Source organism: Salmo salar, chromosome ssa16 (assembly GCF_905237065.1).
Source record: "Salmo salar chromosome ssa16, Ssal_v3.1, whole genome shotgun sequence".
Taxonomy (NCBI): domain Eukaryota; kingdom Metazoa; phylum Chordata; class Actinopteri; order Salmoniformes; family Salmonidae; genus Salmo; species Salmo salar.
Window position 1 is genome coordinate 11,253,034 of NC_059457.1, and position 19,368 is coordinate 11,272,401.

General features: G+C 46.0%; 1 protein-coding gene across 1 annotated transcript in view; it reads right to left on the minus strand.

Annotated features, from left to right (window-relative positions):
- Positions 1 to 19,368, minus strand: part of LOC106573239 (neuron navigator 2-like) — a 100,983-nt gene that overhangs the window by 69,499 nt on the left and 12,116 nt on the right. The window contains 8 exon segments of the mRNA XM_014148126.2: positions 1,145 to 1,525; positions 4,446 to 4,554; positions 10,634 to 10,752; positions 11,051 to 12,077; positions 17,256 to 17,386; positions 17,964 to 18,035; positions 18,422 to 18,650; positions 18,800 to 18,872. Of these exon segments, the coding sequence (XP_014003601.2) occupies positions 1,145 to 1,525; positions 4,446 to 4,554; positions 10,634 to 10,752; positions 11,051 to 12,077; positions 17,256 to 17,386; positions 17,964 to 18,035; positions 18,422 to 18,650; positions 18,800 to 18,872 (2,141 nt within the window).

Below are 19,368 nucleotides of genomic sequence, written 5' to 3' on the forward strand. Positions count from 1 at the left end.
ATGTGACAATCCAAATGATATCACTTCCAAAGAGTTATTTAAGAAGCTGAATTAGGAACCAGTTTGGCCACCCTGTGGACCAGATGTCATAGCCAAGCATTTCTGGAATATTGTCAGGCATTACATGCATTTGAGCAAAGATGCAAATATATCAACTGTACGTGTATTTTTAAATACATTTTACGTGACGTTAAATATATGGAATTATTATTTTTAAAAATTGTATTGGAACTCGCGCCCTTTGTTAAGTATGGTTGTCCTATCCTTTGACAAAGTGCGATCACATCACCAAGACATTCGTAATGAACTTGTATAAAGCCTTTCCAGAGCAGAACAAGGACCATGTCACCACTGACATTCTCCCTTGCTTCCGGGTCCTAGAGGAAAATCAGATAATAAGGATGACTGTGGTGAACAACATCCAAGTTCTCCAGCATCCAGTGCCTGTTTCAAGCTGACAAGGAGATGATGGTAAAGTAAACAGCTTATTTGGTCCAATTCCACTGAGATGAAACACACAGCACAATATGTGATCACATCATCTACAGACATATCCTGACCTGCATTTGGCTCTGTGTCACATGATTTACCTCTTTGTGGAGACCTCTGGTTGACGGTGTGAGGTTGTTGCCACAGAACCTCTGAGGCCCAGTAAAGGAGAGGATTCAAATCGAAGCTGGACCAGCATTCTTTCTCTAGGAGTGCATGTTGTATACGAATAAGAGCTCTCACCTTCTCATGTCATCTCAAGGCTAGGAAGAATATTTCCCATGAGCTGCTTTCTCTCGAGCGCACAAAGGTCAGATTCTTTTTTGAAATCATAACCCTCTTCCCCCTGAGAGCTTTCCAAATAAGACAGCATGTTACCAAGCTATTTTCCAAACGAAAGACGTTGCCTGATGTCTCAAGTAATCTCTCATCTGACGTCTGTCACAGACTCAGGGGTTCTCTCTGAGCTACCACTGACAACTGGGAGACATTAGCAGAGAGGACAGTCACACTCACAAGGTCAGAAGACAGAAACACTACCATCTAGTGGCAAGAAAGCAGAACACTGAGGTGGTCCACTCATAGCTGGGTTATTGCTCTTCCCCTGGTTGCTTTCAGTTGAATACACAAAAGAACAGATGTCGTGTGCACTCACCCACTGGAGACTTTGTCCATGCGGAGGTTCCTCCCCAGCACGTCACCGTCGCTCATGTACCCCGTGGTCTCCATGGCGATGCCCTCCAGCTCCTCCATCTTATCTGGCGGGTCCAGGTCACACACACTGTTACTCTCCTGGCCTGGTGTCTGCCCGCCGCGGAGGTAGCGCCCGCTCTCGGGGCTCACCATGCGACTGGCACTGCCCCGTGTTGCCACCTCGTACCCGTTCCCCACTGAGGGGGCGTCGCCCGCCTGCAGACGGGGGCTGGTGGGGCCCAGTCGCCAGGGCAGCGCTGGGTTGGGGCGGGGGGACAGGTTGAGCATGCCTCTCCCGCTGACCTCTGTGGTGACGCTGCAGTCAAAGGTGGTCTCCAGGGTACTGGGGAGAGAGAGGGAGGCGAGGATGGGTGGAGGGGTAAGATTCAGATTCAAAATTAGACAGACACCTGCTGCGAGAGGCTGTGGTGAGTCAGGAGCCAAACATGAACAAGTCCCTGTCCAGGGCAACGGGCTGTCACTCAAATAAATCCAAGGGTTGTTCACAGGGGGTGAGTGGGCCATGACAGGAGCCTGCTGAAACCAACAGCATAGCCCAGCATACATTTCAATATGCTGGTCAGATGCTGGTCAAGCTGGTCTGACCAGCATTGTCTAGCTGGTCAAGCTGGTCTAACCAGCATGGTCAAGCTGGTTATGCTGGTTTACCAGCATGCTATAGTTGGTTTTGTTGGTGACCAGCCTTCGCTGTGTTTTGGACACTGGTGACCAGCCTTTGCTGTGTTTTGGACACTGGTGACCAGCCTTTGCTGTGTTTTGGACACTGGTGACCAGCCTTCGATGTGTTTTGGACACTGGTGACCAGCCTTTGCTGTGTTTTGGACACTGGTGACCAGCCTTTGCTGTGTTTTGGACACTGGCGACCAGCCTTCGCTGTGTTTTGGACACTGGTGACCAGCCTTCGCTGTGTTTTGGACACTGGTGACCAGCCTTCACAGGTCGACCGATTAATCATTAATGGTTGATGATATTACTAGGTTAACTAGCTTGTCCTGCGTTGCATATAATCAATGTAGTGCCTGTCATCGAATCACAGCCTACTTTGCCAAACGGGTGACGATTTAACAAAAGCGCATTCGTGAAAAAAGCACATTCGTTGCACAAATGTACCTAACCATAAACATCAATGCCTTTCTTAAAATCAATACACAGAAGTATATTTTTTTTAAACCTGCATATTTAGTTAAAATAAATGCATGTTAGCAGGCAATATTAACTAGGGAAATTGTGTCACTTATATATGCAGCAGTTTGGGCCGCCTGGCTCGTTGCGAACTGGGTTTCTTCCTAACAAAGACTGTAATTAATTTGCCTGAATTTTACATAATTATGACATAATATTGAAGGTTGTGCAATGTAACAGCAATATTTAGACTTAGGGTTGCCACCCGTTCGACAAAATACGGAATGGTTCCGTACTTCTCCAACACTGTGTTTTTGCATTATTTAAACCAAATTGAACTTGTTTCATTTTTTTATTTGAGACTAAATAGATTTTATTGATGTATTATATTAAGTTAAAATAAAAGGGTTCATTGTTCATTCAGTATTGTTGCAATTGTCGTTCATTACAAATATACATATACAAATCGGCCAATTAATCGGCATCAGCTTTTTTTGGTCCTCTAATAATCGCCATCGGCATCGGTGTTGACTATGCCCATCATTTTCATATTTCCCAGAATTCTCTATTGCAGTTGATTTTTAGAATTGTTTGTTTCAATATCTTTTTTGTTTGTTGTGTTTTTGCATGTACATTGATTAATTAATCTTACAGTAAACAAAGATTAATAACATGTTTTTTTTTATGTTTCTAAACTAATCTAATCTGTTAGTTCGAATTATTGCACCGGATACTGAAATGGTTGTTCCAGTTTAGATGGTTTGGGTTGTCTCATTTATCATACTTTCTAACCCTGGCAGCCATTCTGCAAACATATTATAGGTGAAGAAAAGTTCAAATTGTTGGATATCCCTACTCTGGCTAGATTCCAATAGGAATTAAACGTCACTGTGCAAGCCAGAATGACGTGACTTGATGCTGGTTTTTGCTGGTGACCAGCATAAGTGTCCAAAACACAGCGAAGGTTGCTCACCAGCAAAAACACTGAGAAGGCTGGTCACCAGCAAAACACAGCGAAGGCTGGTTACCACGAAAACACAGCGAAGGCACCACAAAAACACAATGAGGCACCACGAAAACACAGATGAGGCTAGTCACCAGCACCTATGCTGGACCAACCAATGCTGGTCTATGCTGTTTTTTTTCAGCTGGGGAGTTACCTCTCTTACTCTCTGACAAACTAAAGGTCAGACTGGTCAAAATAGCAAAAATAAAACATGTTCAATATACAAAATAATAAATGTGAGAGAGAGAGAGAGAGAGAGAGAGAGAGAGAGAGAGAGAGAGGAGAGAGAGATGAGATGAGTCACTTCAACATGAAAAGCTGCATTTACATGCCGTTCTGAGAGCATGTCAATCAAAACCCCATCAAAACCCCCATTCAAATGTATATACTATGAAAATGTTTGTCCTGGCTGAAAAATCCTACTAGTTGAACTGAATTTTTCCCTCCCATATGATGCTAAAGAGTGTAGAAATGCTTTTGGCATTGTAAATCAGCCCACCAGGAGTGCTTTTCATGTATGTTCTCCCCTTTTATCGACTTGGGAGACAAAAGCAGCTTTTAACCCAGTGCTGGCTGACCACGGGGGTCCAGTCAACCCCTCTGAGCCGATTTCACGGCTGGGCTCAGGACGAGGCGACTGGGCAACACATCAGATTCATCAGACCAGAGACAAAAGAGGATGCCTCCAGATCAACGTCTGATCTACCAGTCCAACTGCCAATCAGGCTAAAGCCTTTAGACCCTAAGGCAGACTCTGTCATGTAGACAAGATGGGATCCACATGCCGCACATAATGGTCCTCATTTTGAACGCTTCCTTCCCACATCAATCAAAATGAATGTCATGTTTTTGTTTCACCCTGATGTTCTTCTGCCCTCGGTAATAGATCGCTGACGCATTACTGAGCTTGTGAAGACCCTAACATGAAATGCTCTGTGGAGAGCACTTTGCAAAGTAAGTATGCAATCATGTTTGGGAAGTGCAGCGCCAAACCACTCAAATAAACCTCTCAATCCATAAGAGCATCAAAAATGACACACACACGCACTCGCATAAAACGGGTGAGTAATGAGTGACACACACAGATGGTGCTGAAGCAAGGTCAGTGATCTACCTGTGGCTGATCTGTGTTCCCCTCAGGCTGGACATGGTCTCTTCCAGGTTCTGCCTCAGATCGGCAATGTTCTTCACCGTCCGCAAGCGCCTGGCCTCAGGGTCTTCACCTAGAAGTAGAGGGGGTGGGTCTGTTAGAGACAGCCTACCTGAAACAGCTGCTACGTCAAACAACACACGTGGCACAGGCTTGTCAGGACATCCTCAGAAATGTGCATCTTTCCTTCAAAGGTATCCATTAACACTTGAAACAGACCATTCACAACAAGAGGGTCCTAAACATTGCATACCGTCCTGTAGCTCCTTCAGGGCCAATCAAATCCCAAACCAGAAAAAATATGCATAAAAAAAAAAAAACACCATATGAATTCTCGGTGCTTTTGAGGAAAGAACATTTTGAAAAAGCTCTTACGATCGGTCAAAACAGTCGCTGGGAAGGAGAAAAGCTTGGCCAACTAATTCACCCATTCACCCTTTTTCCAAATAAACATGAGCGTTAGGTGAGTGGAGGGTGTTGCTGGGCAGATTGAAATGTATTTGCCTATCATGAGGGGGGAGGCAGGGGGGGAAGCCCCCCACACACACACACGCTGCCGTGACATGGAAACGTGGGCTGGAGAGCTGAGCAGCACTACCAGTCAAGGCATTCCAGGGGGGTCTTGAAGGGAGCACAAACGAGCCCATTCACAGGGCTAAACCTGCCCTTTACAACACCACTAACTCCTTACAGGCAGCCCTTTGATGGAGGGATTGTGTAACTTTTCTCCCGTTTTAAAGCTGACCTCCCTTGACGAAGTCCCGTTTCACTGAGAACATAACGGTGAGGGCTGACGGAATGTTCTGCCGGCAGAATAACGGTAACATGCTCTGAATGCTCTGAATGCTTTGAGAGCATGAACAAACTTTGCTCTGCGAATGAACAAAAGCTGCATCTAAGTCCGAGAGGTCTGGGACGGTAAAGGAAAGCAGCCCTGAAGACCACATGCAGAGGGCAGCGGGGGGGGGGGCACACGCATGCAAACATACACAAGCACTTACTCTCGTGTTTCTCATATATCTCCAGCATGGTGAGGAGGATCTCCTCGTTGAGTTGAGCGATGCCGTCCCAGACACAGGTCTGCTGCAGGTGCACCTGGTACAGCCGGCTCTGCCTCCGACTGGACACATAGTTCTCCTCCCAGGTCACATGCTTGGTTCTGAACTCTGACGTCCTGGCTGTCTGCCTCAGGGTCACAGGGTCACAGCACTCGGCGCCCTCTCTTCCTGGACTCTCCAGAGTCTCCACAGAGGTGTTTAGCTCAATGACTGGTTGTCTAGTTTCGTCTGGGGTTGGTCTGGTGGGGATGGGGATGTGAGAGGCGGGGTGGCTGTGCTGGCTGGAGCCCCCCAGGGTAACACTGCCCAGGGACAGCCTGGTCCTGGTTCGGTCTCTGCTGTGTCCTACCTCTCTGCCACTGGCTCTGCTGGGTGAGGAGTCATTGCTGCTGCCATTCTTACCAACACCCTCCTTGTTTCCGTGAGGAAGCATTTCTTCTCTCTCCATGAAGTCCTTACTAGGTGCTCCAAGTCTCTGACACAAGTCCTGTCCGGTATTGACACATCCTCTCCATGACACGTTAGGATTCGGATCGGAACAGAACGTAAGTAAATGCTTGTTTTCTTGAAAATGCTTCAGTCTCGAATTGACAGAAAGAGAACGATGCCGCTGACACAACTGCTCCAGTGTTTCCCACTCCTCCTGTGGCGACTGGTTTTTCTGGAGAAAGGCCTCTCCAGCCATCCACAACGCACACACACACACACACACACACACACACACACACACACACACACACACACACACACACACACACACACACACACACACACACACACACACACACACACACACACACACACACACACACACAACTTGTGTGTAGTGAGGAACCTTGGCAACTCCATGACATCCACAGCCTTTAACATGCAGATGAGCTTTTTCTGTTCCATTCAGTCAGGCCCCTGGCCTTTTCTCTCCCTCCTGGCTGCCATGTTAGACACAGAGACACAGATTCCAGGCTGGGGCTGCCTCAGGACAAAACTCCATCACTTCACCAGTCAACTCCAGGGTCAAAACAAGCCTCTCTCTCCACACTCTCTCAACGAGTCTTGCAATTCATACAAAGCTCAATACGAATCCAGTGTTACACTTTTCTTTATTTTTCCATCTCAATATTTTTCTGTTTCCCGTGTGGCAGCAGAGCAGCTCTCCAAATGAACAGTACCACCAACCAACATAAACCCACTTACTTCCTGGCTGAGAAACTAAGAGTTTCCAAGAATGTTTTTTTCCACAGTGCTGTTAATTGCATTCAGACAGACTTTGTGTGGGCCTGCCAAATCATTGTGAACTTTGAGGCAATATCTCTGATCCATTACGAAGAGGCTAGAAAGAATCCACAGGGAACTGAGGCTTTTGCCCTCCATGGTGGCATTTTGATTCAGTCCTCGCTATAGAGTACTGACATGTATAGCTGGGAAGAGAGACCCTCATTTGTGCCTGGGAACAATACGAGGCTGAAAAAATGGTTTCCATGGACAGGATCCTTTGATGCAAATGAGAGTTAGCTGTCTATTTATCACCAGAAACTGATGCTGGCACTAAGATTGCACTCAACGAGCTGTATAAGGCCATAAGCAAACAAGAAAATCCTTTAATGCAGGAAAACTTAAATCTGTTTTACCTGATTTCTACCAGGATGTCACAAAATACTCAAGACCACCTTTATTCCACACACAGAGACGCATACAAAGCTCTCCCTCGCTCTCCATTTGGAAAATCTGACCATAATTCTATCCTGATTCCTGCTTACAAGCAGAAACTAAAGCAGGAAGTACTAGTGACTCGCTCTATACAGAAGTGGTCAGATGACGCAGACGCTAAGGTATAGGACAGTTTTGCTAGCACAGACTGAAATATGTTCTGGGATTCCTCCGATGGCATTGAGGAGTACACCACCTCAGTCACTGGCTTCATCAATAAGTGCATCGATGACGTCGTCCCCACAGTGACTGTACATACATACCCCAACCAGAAGCCATGGATTACAGGCAACATCTGCACCGAGCTAAAGGCTAGAGCTGCCACTTTCAAGGAGCGGGACACTAATGCGGACGCTTATAATAAATCCCGCTATGCCCTCAAACGAACCATCACACAGGCAAAGCGTCAATACAGGACTAAGGTTGAATCCTACTACACCAGCTCTGACGCTCGTCGGATGTGGCAGGGCTTGAAAAATATTACGGACTACAAAGGGAAACCCAGCCGCGAGCTGCCCAGTGACATGAGCCTACCAGACAGGCTAAATGCCTTTTATGCTTGGCAAGCAACACTGAAGGATGCATGAGAGCATCAGCTGTTCTGGACAACTGTGTGATCATGCTCTCCGTAGAGGATGTGAGTAAGACCTTTAAACAGGTCAAGGACGCAGAGCCAGATGGATTACCAGGATGTGTACTCAGAGCATGCTCGGACCAAGTAAAAAGTGTCTTCACCTCCTCAGTGAATTTCATAAAAATGGTAAAACATTGAAAAGTTATCCTTTTTAGATAGAACTATACTAAATATATTCACATGTCACCAAATAACTGATTAAAACACACTGTTTTGCAATGAAGGTGTACAGTAGCCTCAACAGCACTCTGCTGAGGCTAGCTTACGTCCTCCTCTAGGTACATTGGTAGCTTCCGTCCTCCTCTTGGTACATTGACTTCAATACAAAACCTAGGTTGCTCTTGGTTCTCACCCCCTTTCATAGACTTACACAGTAATTATGACAACAAATGCAGCTGGCTAGTTTAGTTACTCAAACACCTGGCTCAAACAGAGGGATGCAATGTTAGCCAGTTGACTATGACTATCCAACACAACATTGGAACTCTTCCAAGTCAAGGTAAGCTTTTGGCTTCATTCATTTATTGCCACCAGGGTCTGCCGGTGTAACTGCTTACTGACTGTACACTGTAACGTTACTGCATGATTGTAGCGGGTTTACTAACGCATTTGTTTTATTAGCTATGTTCCTTTAGCTAATATGGGGACAACGATGTAGGTTGTGTGTAGCGGTTATGACATGGTTTGGCTTGGAAAGGTTTTTTCTCCTGGTCACATACAGCTGATGTTTTGTTCATTGAAGTCCACAAATGAAGGGAAAAGGTGAGAGGAGAGTGCATAGATTCTAGAATTAATACAGCGTGGCTCCTATGAAAGTGAACTGTGCTTATGCATGATCAGGGGTGTATTCATTCCGCCGATCCTGTTGAAAAACGTTTCTTAAATGGAAGCTAACGAAACGGGGATAAAAATACCTGAATTTGTCCAATAGAAACTCTCGTTTGTAACTGTTGGACTAATGATTACACCCTAGATGCAGGCAAGAGTGTGCAAGGCGGAATTTAATGTGTCACTGTCTGTCCATGTGTCACTGTTTGTCATCTCAACATTTTCTCTCGACCTGTGTGCACCTACGTTGTAAACTTTTATTCATAGGCTAGGTTGTAGCATGATGGGTATAAGGAAAATGCAAGTATCATGTAGTAGCCTAAACCTATCTATGTTACATTGAGCTGGGTGAATGGAATATGAATAACAGACATCCAACATGCTGTAATAGAAATAAGGCCATGTTCATGAAAAAAAAAATGAACGGCACTGAACGCCACTGGTCTTCACTGATATTTTCAACTTCTCCCTGACCGAGTCTGTAATACCTACATGGTTTAAGCAGACCACCATAGTTCCTGTGCCCAAGGAAGCGAAGGTAACCTGCCTAAATGACTACCGCCCCGTAGCACTCATGTCTTTAGCCATGAAGTGCATTGAAAAGCTGGTCATGGCTCACATCAACACCATCATCTCGGAAACCCTAGACCCACTACAATACGCATACCGCTCCAACAGATTCACGGATGACGCAATCACAATTGCCCTCCACGCTGCCCTTTCCCACCTGGACAAAAGGAATACCTATGTGAGAATGCTGTTCATTGACTACAGCTCAGCGTTCAACACCATAGTGCCCTCAAAGCTCATCACTAAGCTTAGGACCCTGGAACTAAACACCTCCCTCTGCAACTGGATCCTGGTTTTCCTGACGGGCCGCCCCCAGGTGGTAAGGGTAGGCAACAACACGTCTGCCATGCTGATGCTCAACACGAGGGCCCCTCAGAGGTGCGTGCTTAGTCCACTCCTGTACTCCCTGTTCACCCACGACTGCATGGCCAAGTACCACTCCAACACCATCATTAAGTTTGCCGATGACACAACAATGGTAGGCCTGGTCACCGACAACGACGAGACAGCCTATAGGGAGGAGGTCATTGACCTGGCTGTGTGGTGCCAGGACAACAACCTCTCCCTCAACGTGATCAAGACAAAGGAGCTGATCATGGACTAAAGGAAAAGGAGGGCCGAATACGCACCCATTCTCATCGACGGTGCTGTAGGGGAGTGGGTCGAGAGTTTCAAGTTCATTGGTGTCCACATCACCAACAAACTATCATGATCCAAACACACCAAGACACACCAAAATCTAAATTGCAGCTGGGCCTTTCTCTTTCTCTTGCATTCCAAAGATGATGGTACAAAAAAATACAAAAGAACGGTTGTTTTTTTCTTTGTATTATGTTTTACCAGATCTATTGTGTTATATTCTCCTACATTCCTTAAACCTTTCCACAAACTTCAAAGTGTTTCCTTTCAAATGGTACCAAGAATATGCATATTCTTGCTTCAGGGCCTGAGTTACTTGCAGTTAGATTTGTCATTTTAGGCGAAAATTGAAAAAAAGGGGCGGATCCTTAAGAGGTTTAAGGGCTCGTAAGTAAGCCTTTCACAGTTGTATTCAGCAAATAAAATGTGATTTTGATTTGATTTTCAATTTTTGCAGTTCACAATACTCTCATCTTCTTAACTACAGTCTTTTACCGGAACAGTGAAAAAAAGGCCAAAGAAAAACCGATACTTAAATTGAAGTCACGAAGAACAGGATGTAAATGCCCTGTTTCAATCTGCATGTACAGTGTGGGGAGAATCTCTTGAAGAACTACTTAGCAATCACAAATGATGTCTAGTATGCTTGGAAAGACGTGAGATTTAACCAGTGAACAGCTACACATATACTGTACATCATAGTGAGCCAGTCTTACTTGTGAGGTCCTCCAGGGAGTTGTGTGCTGATTTGCTGTAGGCTGCAGTCTCTCTGTGACACTCCAGTGACCCTGCTGCCTCCATCGTCATGTCTGCTCTGGTCACATCTGGCTGAGACCTATAGGACATGACAGCAACAACAAAGACAATGAGAGATGTCACAGAGCCCTCTCTCAGTCTACCTCTCTGTGCCTCTCTCTACCTCTGCGCTCCATCAGGAGTAAACAGTTGCCAGTGAGTATATGTACTTCAGTCCTCTCCATTTAGTCATTGACTATAATTTAAGCTTATACAGCTCCTCGACAATCAGTAAAAAGGTTTGATATGTGGTATGTATAAAATGTTTGACATTGTGGTATATTCCTACTATCAAACTACGAAAGCTCAAATTGTGTACATCAAAGCGGGCATAGTACCTGTACATGAATGGTGCAACAGTAGCAGTGTTGGGGTGGTTGTATTGCTGCTGAGGATGAGGCAGCTGGACACTGATGGTGTTGCTGGCTGTGGTAGCGACTGGGGGCACTCCGTTGGTGTGGTGATAGTGAGACCTCCCTTCAGAGGCGGCCAGGCTGGAGCAGGAACTTCTGTTGTCCAGCTGGCCCTTGTGCACCAAGAGACCACCACCCCCACCGGCCCTCAAAGTGCGGGGCCTCTCTCCATCTCGACCAGAAGAGGTCTTCCCTGCCTTGGAACCTGGCTTTGGTATTCCACTGTGTGCTGCCGAGGCTGAGCTCTCCTTTGTGCCACTGCTAGCCTTGCCTCCTTTTGGGATAAAGCTAGTGATCTTGGCATTCCTCTTGGGCTCCGCTGCGTCTGAACCTTCTACCTCCTGCCTGGTGTTGTCCCTGGGTACCTCCTGCTCTGTGACTGACCCCCACTTGGAGCCTTCTTCCTGGGCCTTGTCTCTCTCCTTGAGCCTGGCCTTGTCTTTCTCCTCCCCAGTCTTCAGAGAGCTCTTCCTGGGGGTGAGGGCCCGGCTGAAAGTGCGCTGGGCAATGCCCTTCAGGGCCAGTTTGGGACTGGTCGCCATGGCACTGGGGGGCCGGGAGTTCCCATCCGCCTCTTCCAGGGGATCCACGCCGGTGGGGCGCACCTCCATCGCCTCCATCTCCTTCCCCGTCAGACTGTCAGTCAGGACTCCAGCTGCCTTGGAGGTTCCTTTGCTGTTGAAAAGCTTGAGTTTCTCCAGCATGGACTTCTGGGTAATGACTTTAGGGGGGACCTCTAGGGGCGGGGCCACGGGCTGCCTGGTGGGAGGGTCCTGCTTGACGGACAGCATGGAGGAGGTGGCGCTGTGCTTGACGTTCAGGGACTTACTCCTCCAGGGCTTGCTGCTGTTGCCTGCATTGGGCTGGGGGATGGAGGAAGAAGAGCAACCATTGATGGGCCCTGGAGACAGACCATGCTCAGTCATGATGGGAGAGGCCATGGAGCTTCTCTCTGTGGAGATACACAAACAGAGGCAGGGAGAGATGAGGGAGGACAGAGTGCCTGCTGTAGATCGAGATCTCTCATTGAATAGTTATAGTTGGGATAAGGGATGAACCATCCCTGGCAAAGCCACCGATCACGTGACACCATTCATTCCAATGTGAAGACTCAGTAGCGCATTGAAGCCAAATGAAGTCGGTTAAGATGGCATCTCATGGAGACATAACATGCGCTGTTTGAGCTACTCTAGGAAGTGACATTGCAGGCTAGCTCAGTGCTGCCCTCTCTCATTGAGTAACTCCAGTTGAAGGCTGACTGGAGTACTCCAAGCTGCCAGTAGAAACAACAATTATCTTCTTTTGTGTGCAATAAAAAAAAATGGTTCAAGGACATAGATCTGATGTATTAGAAGCAATTATTGGTACCATGATTGTCTTCTAAACATTGTAATTTTTCCATTCACTATAACGGGGGATCCTGTTTTCTGCCTGCCTGTAGTACCAAGGTTGGCCTTGAACCTCTGTGGCTTCAATGAGAGGCGGCAGTCGTTCTCCCCTGGGATCGATCTGTCTGTCTGTCAGTCAGTCAGTCAGTCACTCACTCACTCAGTCAGTCAGTCAGTCAGTCACTCAATCAGTCAGTCACTCAGTCAGTCAGTCACTCAGTCAGTCAGTCAGTCACTCACTCAGTCAGTCACTCACTCAGTCACTTAGTCAGTCACTCAGTCACTCACTCAGTCAGTCAGTCAGTCAGTCAGTCAGTCACTCACTCACTCACTCACTCACTCACTCATTCACTCACTCACTCACTCACTCACTCACTCACTCACTCACTCACTCACTCACTCACTCACTCACTCACTCACTCACTCACTCACTCAGTCAGTCACTCACTCACTCACTCACTCACTCACTCACTCACTCACTCACTCACTCACTCACTCACCACTCACTCACTCACTCACTCACACTGGTCTCCATGGCTACACTGGGCTTCACACAATACTGATCTAATGCAATACAACATTATTACTCTGTGAATTACATGCTGAGTAAACACATACTCTATCTACAATTTGGTATAAGAGTCATGAAATACACTCCAAAATTCAAAATATTAATTGCAAACGGTTCTGATCAAAGAAATACATTTTTCTCAGTATAATTTAGAGTACCCCAGCAATCTTTAACATGCAGATATTTAATTATCAATTAGCAGGAAAATGTATTGTTATTAACATGCTTTAAGCATATCTGACCTACCTCTAAGTCCAGTAGTCTACATGGGCAACAACAAGCAGGGAAACTCGTTTCAGAAGTGAATCCACTCTCAGTAAGCACACTTTCAGAGTAAACCCAGCCACATACCTGTCTTTTACCATGACTGAGGGGAGGTAAACAAAAATGTACTGCCACAGCTAGCAGACGTTTAAATTTCAAACCCAAACATCAGCGACGCTGGTGTACAGTTTAGAGTGCAGGCTATGCAGAGTACCTGGGAGAGAGAGTCAATCATGAAAGCCTGTCTGTTCTTGCCGACTCAACACTGAACACCAGTGACCATATACAACTGTCGCACACACACACACACCTCAGCTCACAAATAACGCTCTAACAATGTTGAGCTTTGTAACACATACATGCAGTAAATCGCACACATGCATAATTCACTTAGCTTATACACTGTACAAAACATTAAGAACAGCTGCTCTTTCCATGACATAGACTGACCAGGTGAAAATGGTGATCCCTTAAGGATGTCCCTTATTGACGTTAAATCCACTTCAATCAGTGTAGATGAAAAGGAAGAGACAGGATAAAGAAGGATTTTTAAGTCTTGAGACAATCGAGACATGGATTGTGCATGTGTGCCATTCAGAGGGTGAATAACAAAAGATTTAAGTGCCTTTGAAAGGGGTAGGACAGTAGCTGCCAGGCGCACCGGTTTGTGTCAAGAACTGCAATGCTGCTGTTTTTTTTCATGCTCAACAGTTTCCTTTGTGTATCAAGAATGGTCCACCACCCAAAGGACATCCATCCAACTTGACACAGCTGTGGGAGGCATTGGAGTCAACATGGGTCAGCATCCCTGTGGAGCGCTTTCAACACCTTGTAGAGTCCATGTCCCGATGAATTGCAGCTGTTATGAGGGCAAAATGGGGGGGGAAACTCAATATTAGGAAGGTGTTCTTAATGTTTTGTACACTCAGTGTATGTTGTTTTTAGACCTCAGAGCCATCAATGACTTGATTTGTTATCAGGCTCACTTGTTCAGCTCTGCAATCATTCACAACATATCTGTATATATTCATAACCCTGGCTAGAAAGTAGCGTGTTCCAAGTGCAACATTTATCAGCAGCGTTGCGCACCAGTCTCCAACAAAATGTACAACTCAACACCAAACATTTTACCCACCCCGAAAAAGTGTTTATTCTTCCCCAACAAATGTGATCCGCCTCATCCACTGACACTTACTTTTGATCCTGACATATCGCTGGGATACCCAGCAGGTGTCCTGGCCTCTCTTCGTCCACCACTAGTGCTCTGGTTTACAGGTCAAATCACCAGAGACACTTGGCCAAAGCACTCAACACCCCGTTAGTTACACGATATACTCAGTAGCTTCAGATGCTCCATACTGTATACTTCCCTGTGTCCCTGTGCCGTGTAATGGTGTGCTCACAGCATTCCCAGCCCGGCAGCTGCTCCAGGGTCTAACGTTCAAGCGCAGCGGGAAACTATTAACATTCTCAATTACTAGACAGTAATTCTGTTTATGTGGAACCCTTTAACGATCATGAGAATTTCATTTCATACAAGTGTTCTGTTCTACCTGGTATAACTAGAAACACATTGGACCTTTCACATCATATAGTATGCCAGAATTGAGGTGAACAATATTTTTTGGTTTACAAAAATATGGCGAATTCGTTGTAGTCTTCGTGTCGCAATTCACTGCCTAAAGAAATGCATCTACGTTATGCATGTTTAAGTGAGTCAGACAGTATGCTCTGGTAGCTCAGTTGGTAGATCATGGCGCTTGCACCGCCAGGGTTGTGGGTTCGATTCCCATGGGGCACTTTTATGAAAATGGATGCACTCACCACTGTAAGTTGCTCTGGATAAGAGCGTCTTCTAAATGATGTAAAAAGTGAAAGTTCCTTCACATGAACAAACACAAATAGAACACCATCTGGACTAATCATCCTGTTCTAGCAGAGAGGAACTAGTGACTTTACTTCATCACATCTCCTATTGACTCCAATACAATACACTTTTTGTAAAGCATAAGGACAGACAGACACATAAACAACCTACAGCCAAGCTCTAGCGTTTCCTGTTTCACTAGCATAATCCTATATCCCCCCACAGTCTGAATTTGGCAACAGAAACAAATCTATTTACCCCCCCCCCCCTACTCACCCTCTCAGATGATCCTTAATTGACATGTCAGGAATGACAGTGGTCATTGTATAGTTCCAATCATGCTTCTATCCTCTTCCAAGAAGTGAACACTAACCATTTCTGATTTCCGTAACTCTCACTATGTCCTTTCTACCAGAGATCTACACACAAGCTATGAGGCTCTCTCTCTCTCTCTCTCTCTCTCTGCCATATCTCTATTTCTCTTCGCCACTCTCACTTTAACAAGACTCCCTGTCACACTCTCTCCCTCACTGCCTATCTTTCCCCACCTCTGCCCTTTCCTATCTGTCGGTCTCTCGTTCACTCGCTATCCCACCCTCCCTGTCGCTATCCCTCCCTCTCTGTCGTTCCCTCGATCTCTCCCTCTCCTTACCACAAATACACTAATTAGGGCTCAATCAATGCACAGTGAACGCCTCATCAACACAGCAGCAGGAGCAGCAGCCTACCACAGGCTGGCTTCAGTAGAACGTAGACTGGGTTATCCAGGCCCCGGCCCAGCCAGAGTTAACTCCCACTGTCACGCTGCTCTGCTCGGCTCTGCTCTCACTAACATACATCACAGTACTTGGGGAGTACTGCTTGACTGGCTTCATACCACCGATGACTCAATCTGTCAATCTAGGACTTAGTCTTACAGTGAGTATACATTATAAGATGTATAATTTACGTCAAACAAGGCCATCTTTTCATACAGATTTATTTACACCACTACGATTGTAAAGCCATGGTGTGATGTGATGTCCACCACACTATAATCCAACACACAGGCAGGAATAAACAGTAAATATAGGCTTCAGAAAGGAGAGGAAGTAACACATTTGTTATGTCAAATGTAGCACTTCGCAATACTCAAATAGCGGATGTCCTTCAAATAAGAGGTAGCAAGCCAGCTGAAATGAAAGGTGTCTGAGTGCAGAAATAGCTCTTTACTTCACAAACAGAAATGGCCACGGCTTAAAGGTTATCTGTGAAGCATTACGCTTACAAATAAACCTAAAAACCTAAACTTAAGACCTAATGTAAAAAGACACCTAAATAATTAAATATCTTTAACTTCGCGTAACATTTTTACCTCGAACGATCCACAGAGGGGCCCGTGCGCCGCAAGGTCAGCTTGAGTGGCACCCGTGTTGTTAAATCATTACCTGCTCCTCTAACAGCAGAGGAAATGTAAAGACAGAAACCATGTTTACATAGGTTATCTATCTATGTGTCTGTGTGTGTGTGTGTGTGTGTGTGTGTTTAGGATATGTGGTTAGCTATTTATATATGTGTGTGTGTGTGTGTGTGTGTGTGTGTGTGTGTGTGTGTGTGTGTGTGTGTGTGTGTGTGTGTGTGTGTGTGTGTGTGTGTGTGTGTGTGTGTGTGTGTGTGTGTGTGTGTGTGTGTGTGTGTGTGTGTGTTCCGGCTCTGGGAAACCATGCCTTCTCACCTCCCTGTGGTCCAGTCTGTTAATGTACCTCTAATGCTGTGACTGTTAACAGTGGATAAATGGCTCTCTCCCAGCAGACAGCTGTTTCCCACACCATCCTTCTAAGGAAGAGGACTTTAACCCGCAGCACTACTCTAGCTACAACCAGCTAACAGCACACAACTAATGACTGCACGGTAGACAAGATCGCTCCCAATCCAGATGTGTTTAGATATTTTTCTGTTGTTGTTTCCCTGGACGACCACATATTGATTTCTAAAACGGGGGTCCCCAAAGTGGTTTCCCTCTGAAAGCACAGCTCTACATCCTCATGCACTGTAACTCACCTCTGTCGCTGCTGGAGGGCTTGGGCTTGTCGTAGTGGTTGAAGCTCTGGCTGCGGCGGTTGCCGTTGGAGGCCGTGCGGGGCTTCCCCTCGCTGCCTGGAGCTGAGACCCGCATGGTGGGAGCTGGCAGTCTGTGGGCCACAGGGGGGAATAAAACACGCAATAAAACACGCAACAGTGTAAAAACTCATCTTAACGGAGCGTCATTTCGGAAGCCATAAATGATCGTCTCCTAAAGAGGATTAAATAATATTCCTCAAATCAGTCTAAATAACTCCCTTTAAGGAGTGTATTCAGCATTTCGTGAGTACTTGAACAGACATCTATGGACAAGAGCTCATGAAAGATGCACGTGGTTGCACAGTTATTCCATTAGGTGGTGCTATTGCATAACCTCATGCTGGGCATTTCCTAACTCATCAAAAGCTACTGCACATACTCACACACTCACATACAGTAAAACAGAACACTTTGTTTTTAAGGACAAGTTGAAAAGCACTTCCAGTCTACTGAAACCATGCACACAGCAAACCCACCAGGAAGCAAGTGTTAATACATCAAAAGTAGTCTAACATACTACAAGACAACCTGGAATTAGGTGGGAGAATGGGGAGGGTGCAGCTTTTCAAACACAATACGTGGTGTATCTCCAGTGTGAGTGGATTGCAGCATGCAGTGTCTATGAGAGTGAGATAGATGACAGCTGACCTAGAAGACTTTCTCTGAGCCACAGAGAGCTTTAGCCCTTTACTCTGAGTGGAAGAAGCCTTGGATGACAGACTGCATGGAGGAGAAAGAGAGAGACAGGTAAGAACGAATGTTAAGAGTAGACAGAGATCTGAAAACCGATTGGGTGAGATCAAGAGGATCACAGAGACTTGAACAAGCTAACGGAAAGCGACGCGATTCACAGACGTGGAATGAAGGTGGCCTGCTACTCATGGAAACCGCAGAAGACGAGACTACACGCAATTGGAATGGATGACATAAACAACCCTGAGGAACCAGTGTCATGAGGAAACATGAGGAATCAACGTCACATTTTATGGCGAACGACTGGGGGTCACTCATAAGTAACCTCACATAGTATATCTGAGCTTCTCCAAACCATGGATCACTTGCCATGTGTGGAAGCTGGAGGTTGGGTTGTTACAAGGTGCTGTTACCTAGACAGCATATCTGATGCTGCTTTGTGTGCTGGTGCAGTGGAGCTGTGGGTATGATGGGTGTGGGTCTGAGCGGGGGCTGGTGACCCATGGGGAGTATGCCCAGGCTGGTTGCTGAGCTCTGGGTGATGAGAGGCCTGCTGCTTCAAGACCTTCTGCTGCTGCTGCTTGTAGCGGGACAAGCTGAAGAACAGGCCCAGGATGGTCTTCAGGTTCCCATTAAGGATCTCTGCAATAGGAGGAGAGACAGAGAGGTTGGTATCTTTGGTATCATTTCCTCTTCACAGTCGGATCTAATGTGGAGTTATTCATTAGATGCTCTAGATGAGAAGTCGATATGGGGGAGAGTGTCTGGTAGATAGCGGCAGTTTGACGTACCTTCTGCACAGAGTCCCTGGATGTTCACCCCTTTAGCTGCCAGGAATCCTAGGCAGGTATTGATGTTCTCAATCTGGGGGAGAGGGGAGAGGAGAGAGGAGGGCATGGTACTTTGTCAGTACAGATAAAGCAGAGTCATCAATTAACAAAGATTTCCCCCATACAATGATAAGGCAATATTAGGCTTAATGTTTGTCTGCGATGTAGGAAAACCTCAGTCAAATCAAGAACCATATGGTCCTCTGTGGATTATAACCAACCACTAACGACGCAAGGTGAAATAATTCTATATAATCCGCAAGCAGAAATCATCCTTCAGACAGTTCAAACATAGTAGTGAAGGAGTAGAACAAGACTAGCATACAGGCCACAAGGAAATGATTAACCTCTCTTAATTCAGACCTTACCACAGATCTTTTCATGCAATTCCCAATCACCCATTAGTAAGAGCAGGGAAGTTTCCCAACAACTAAAGCAACGTGTTTCTGAGGAAATCTAAACGTGTTCCCACCCATTACACTAAACTCCAGGAAGTTCACTTTGAGGGTGCGCAGATTACTGAAAGACTT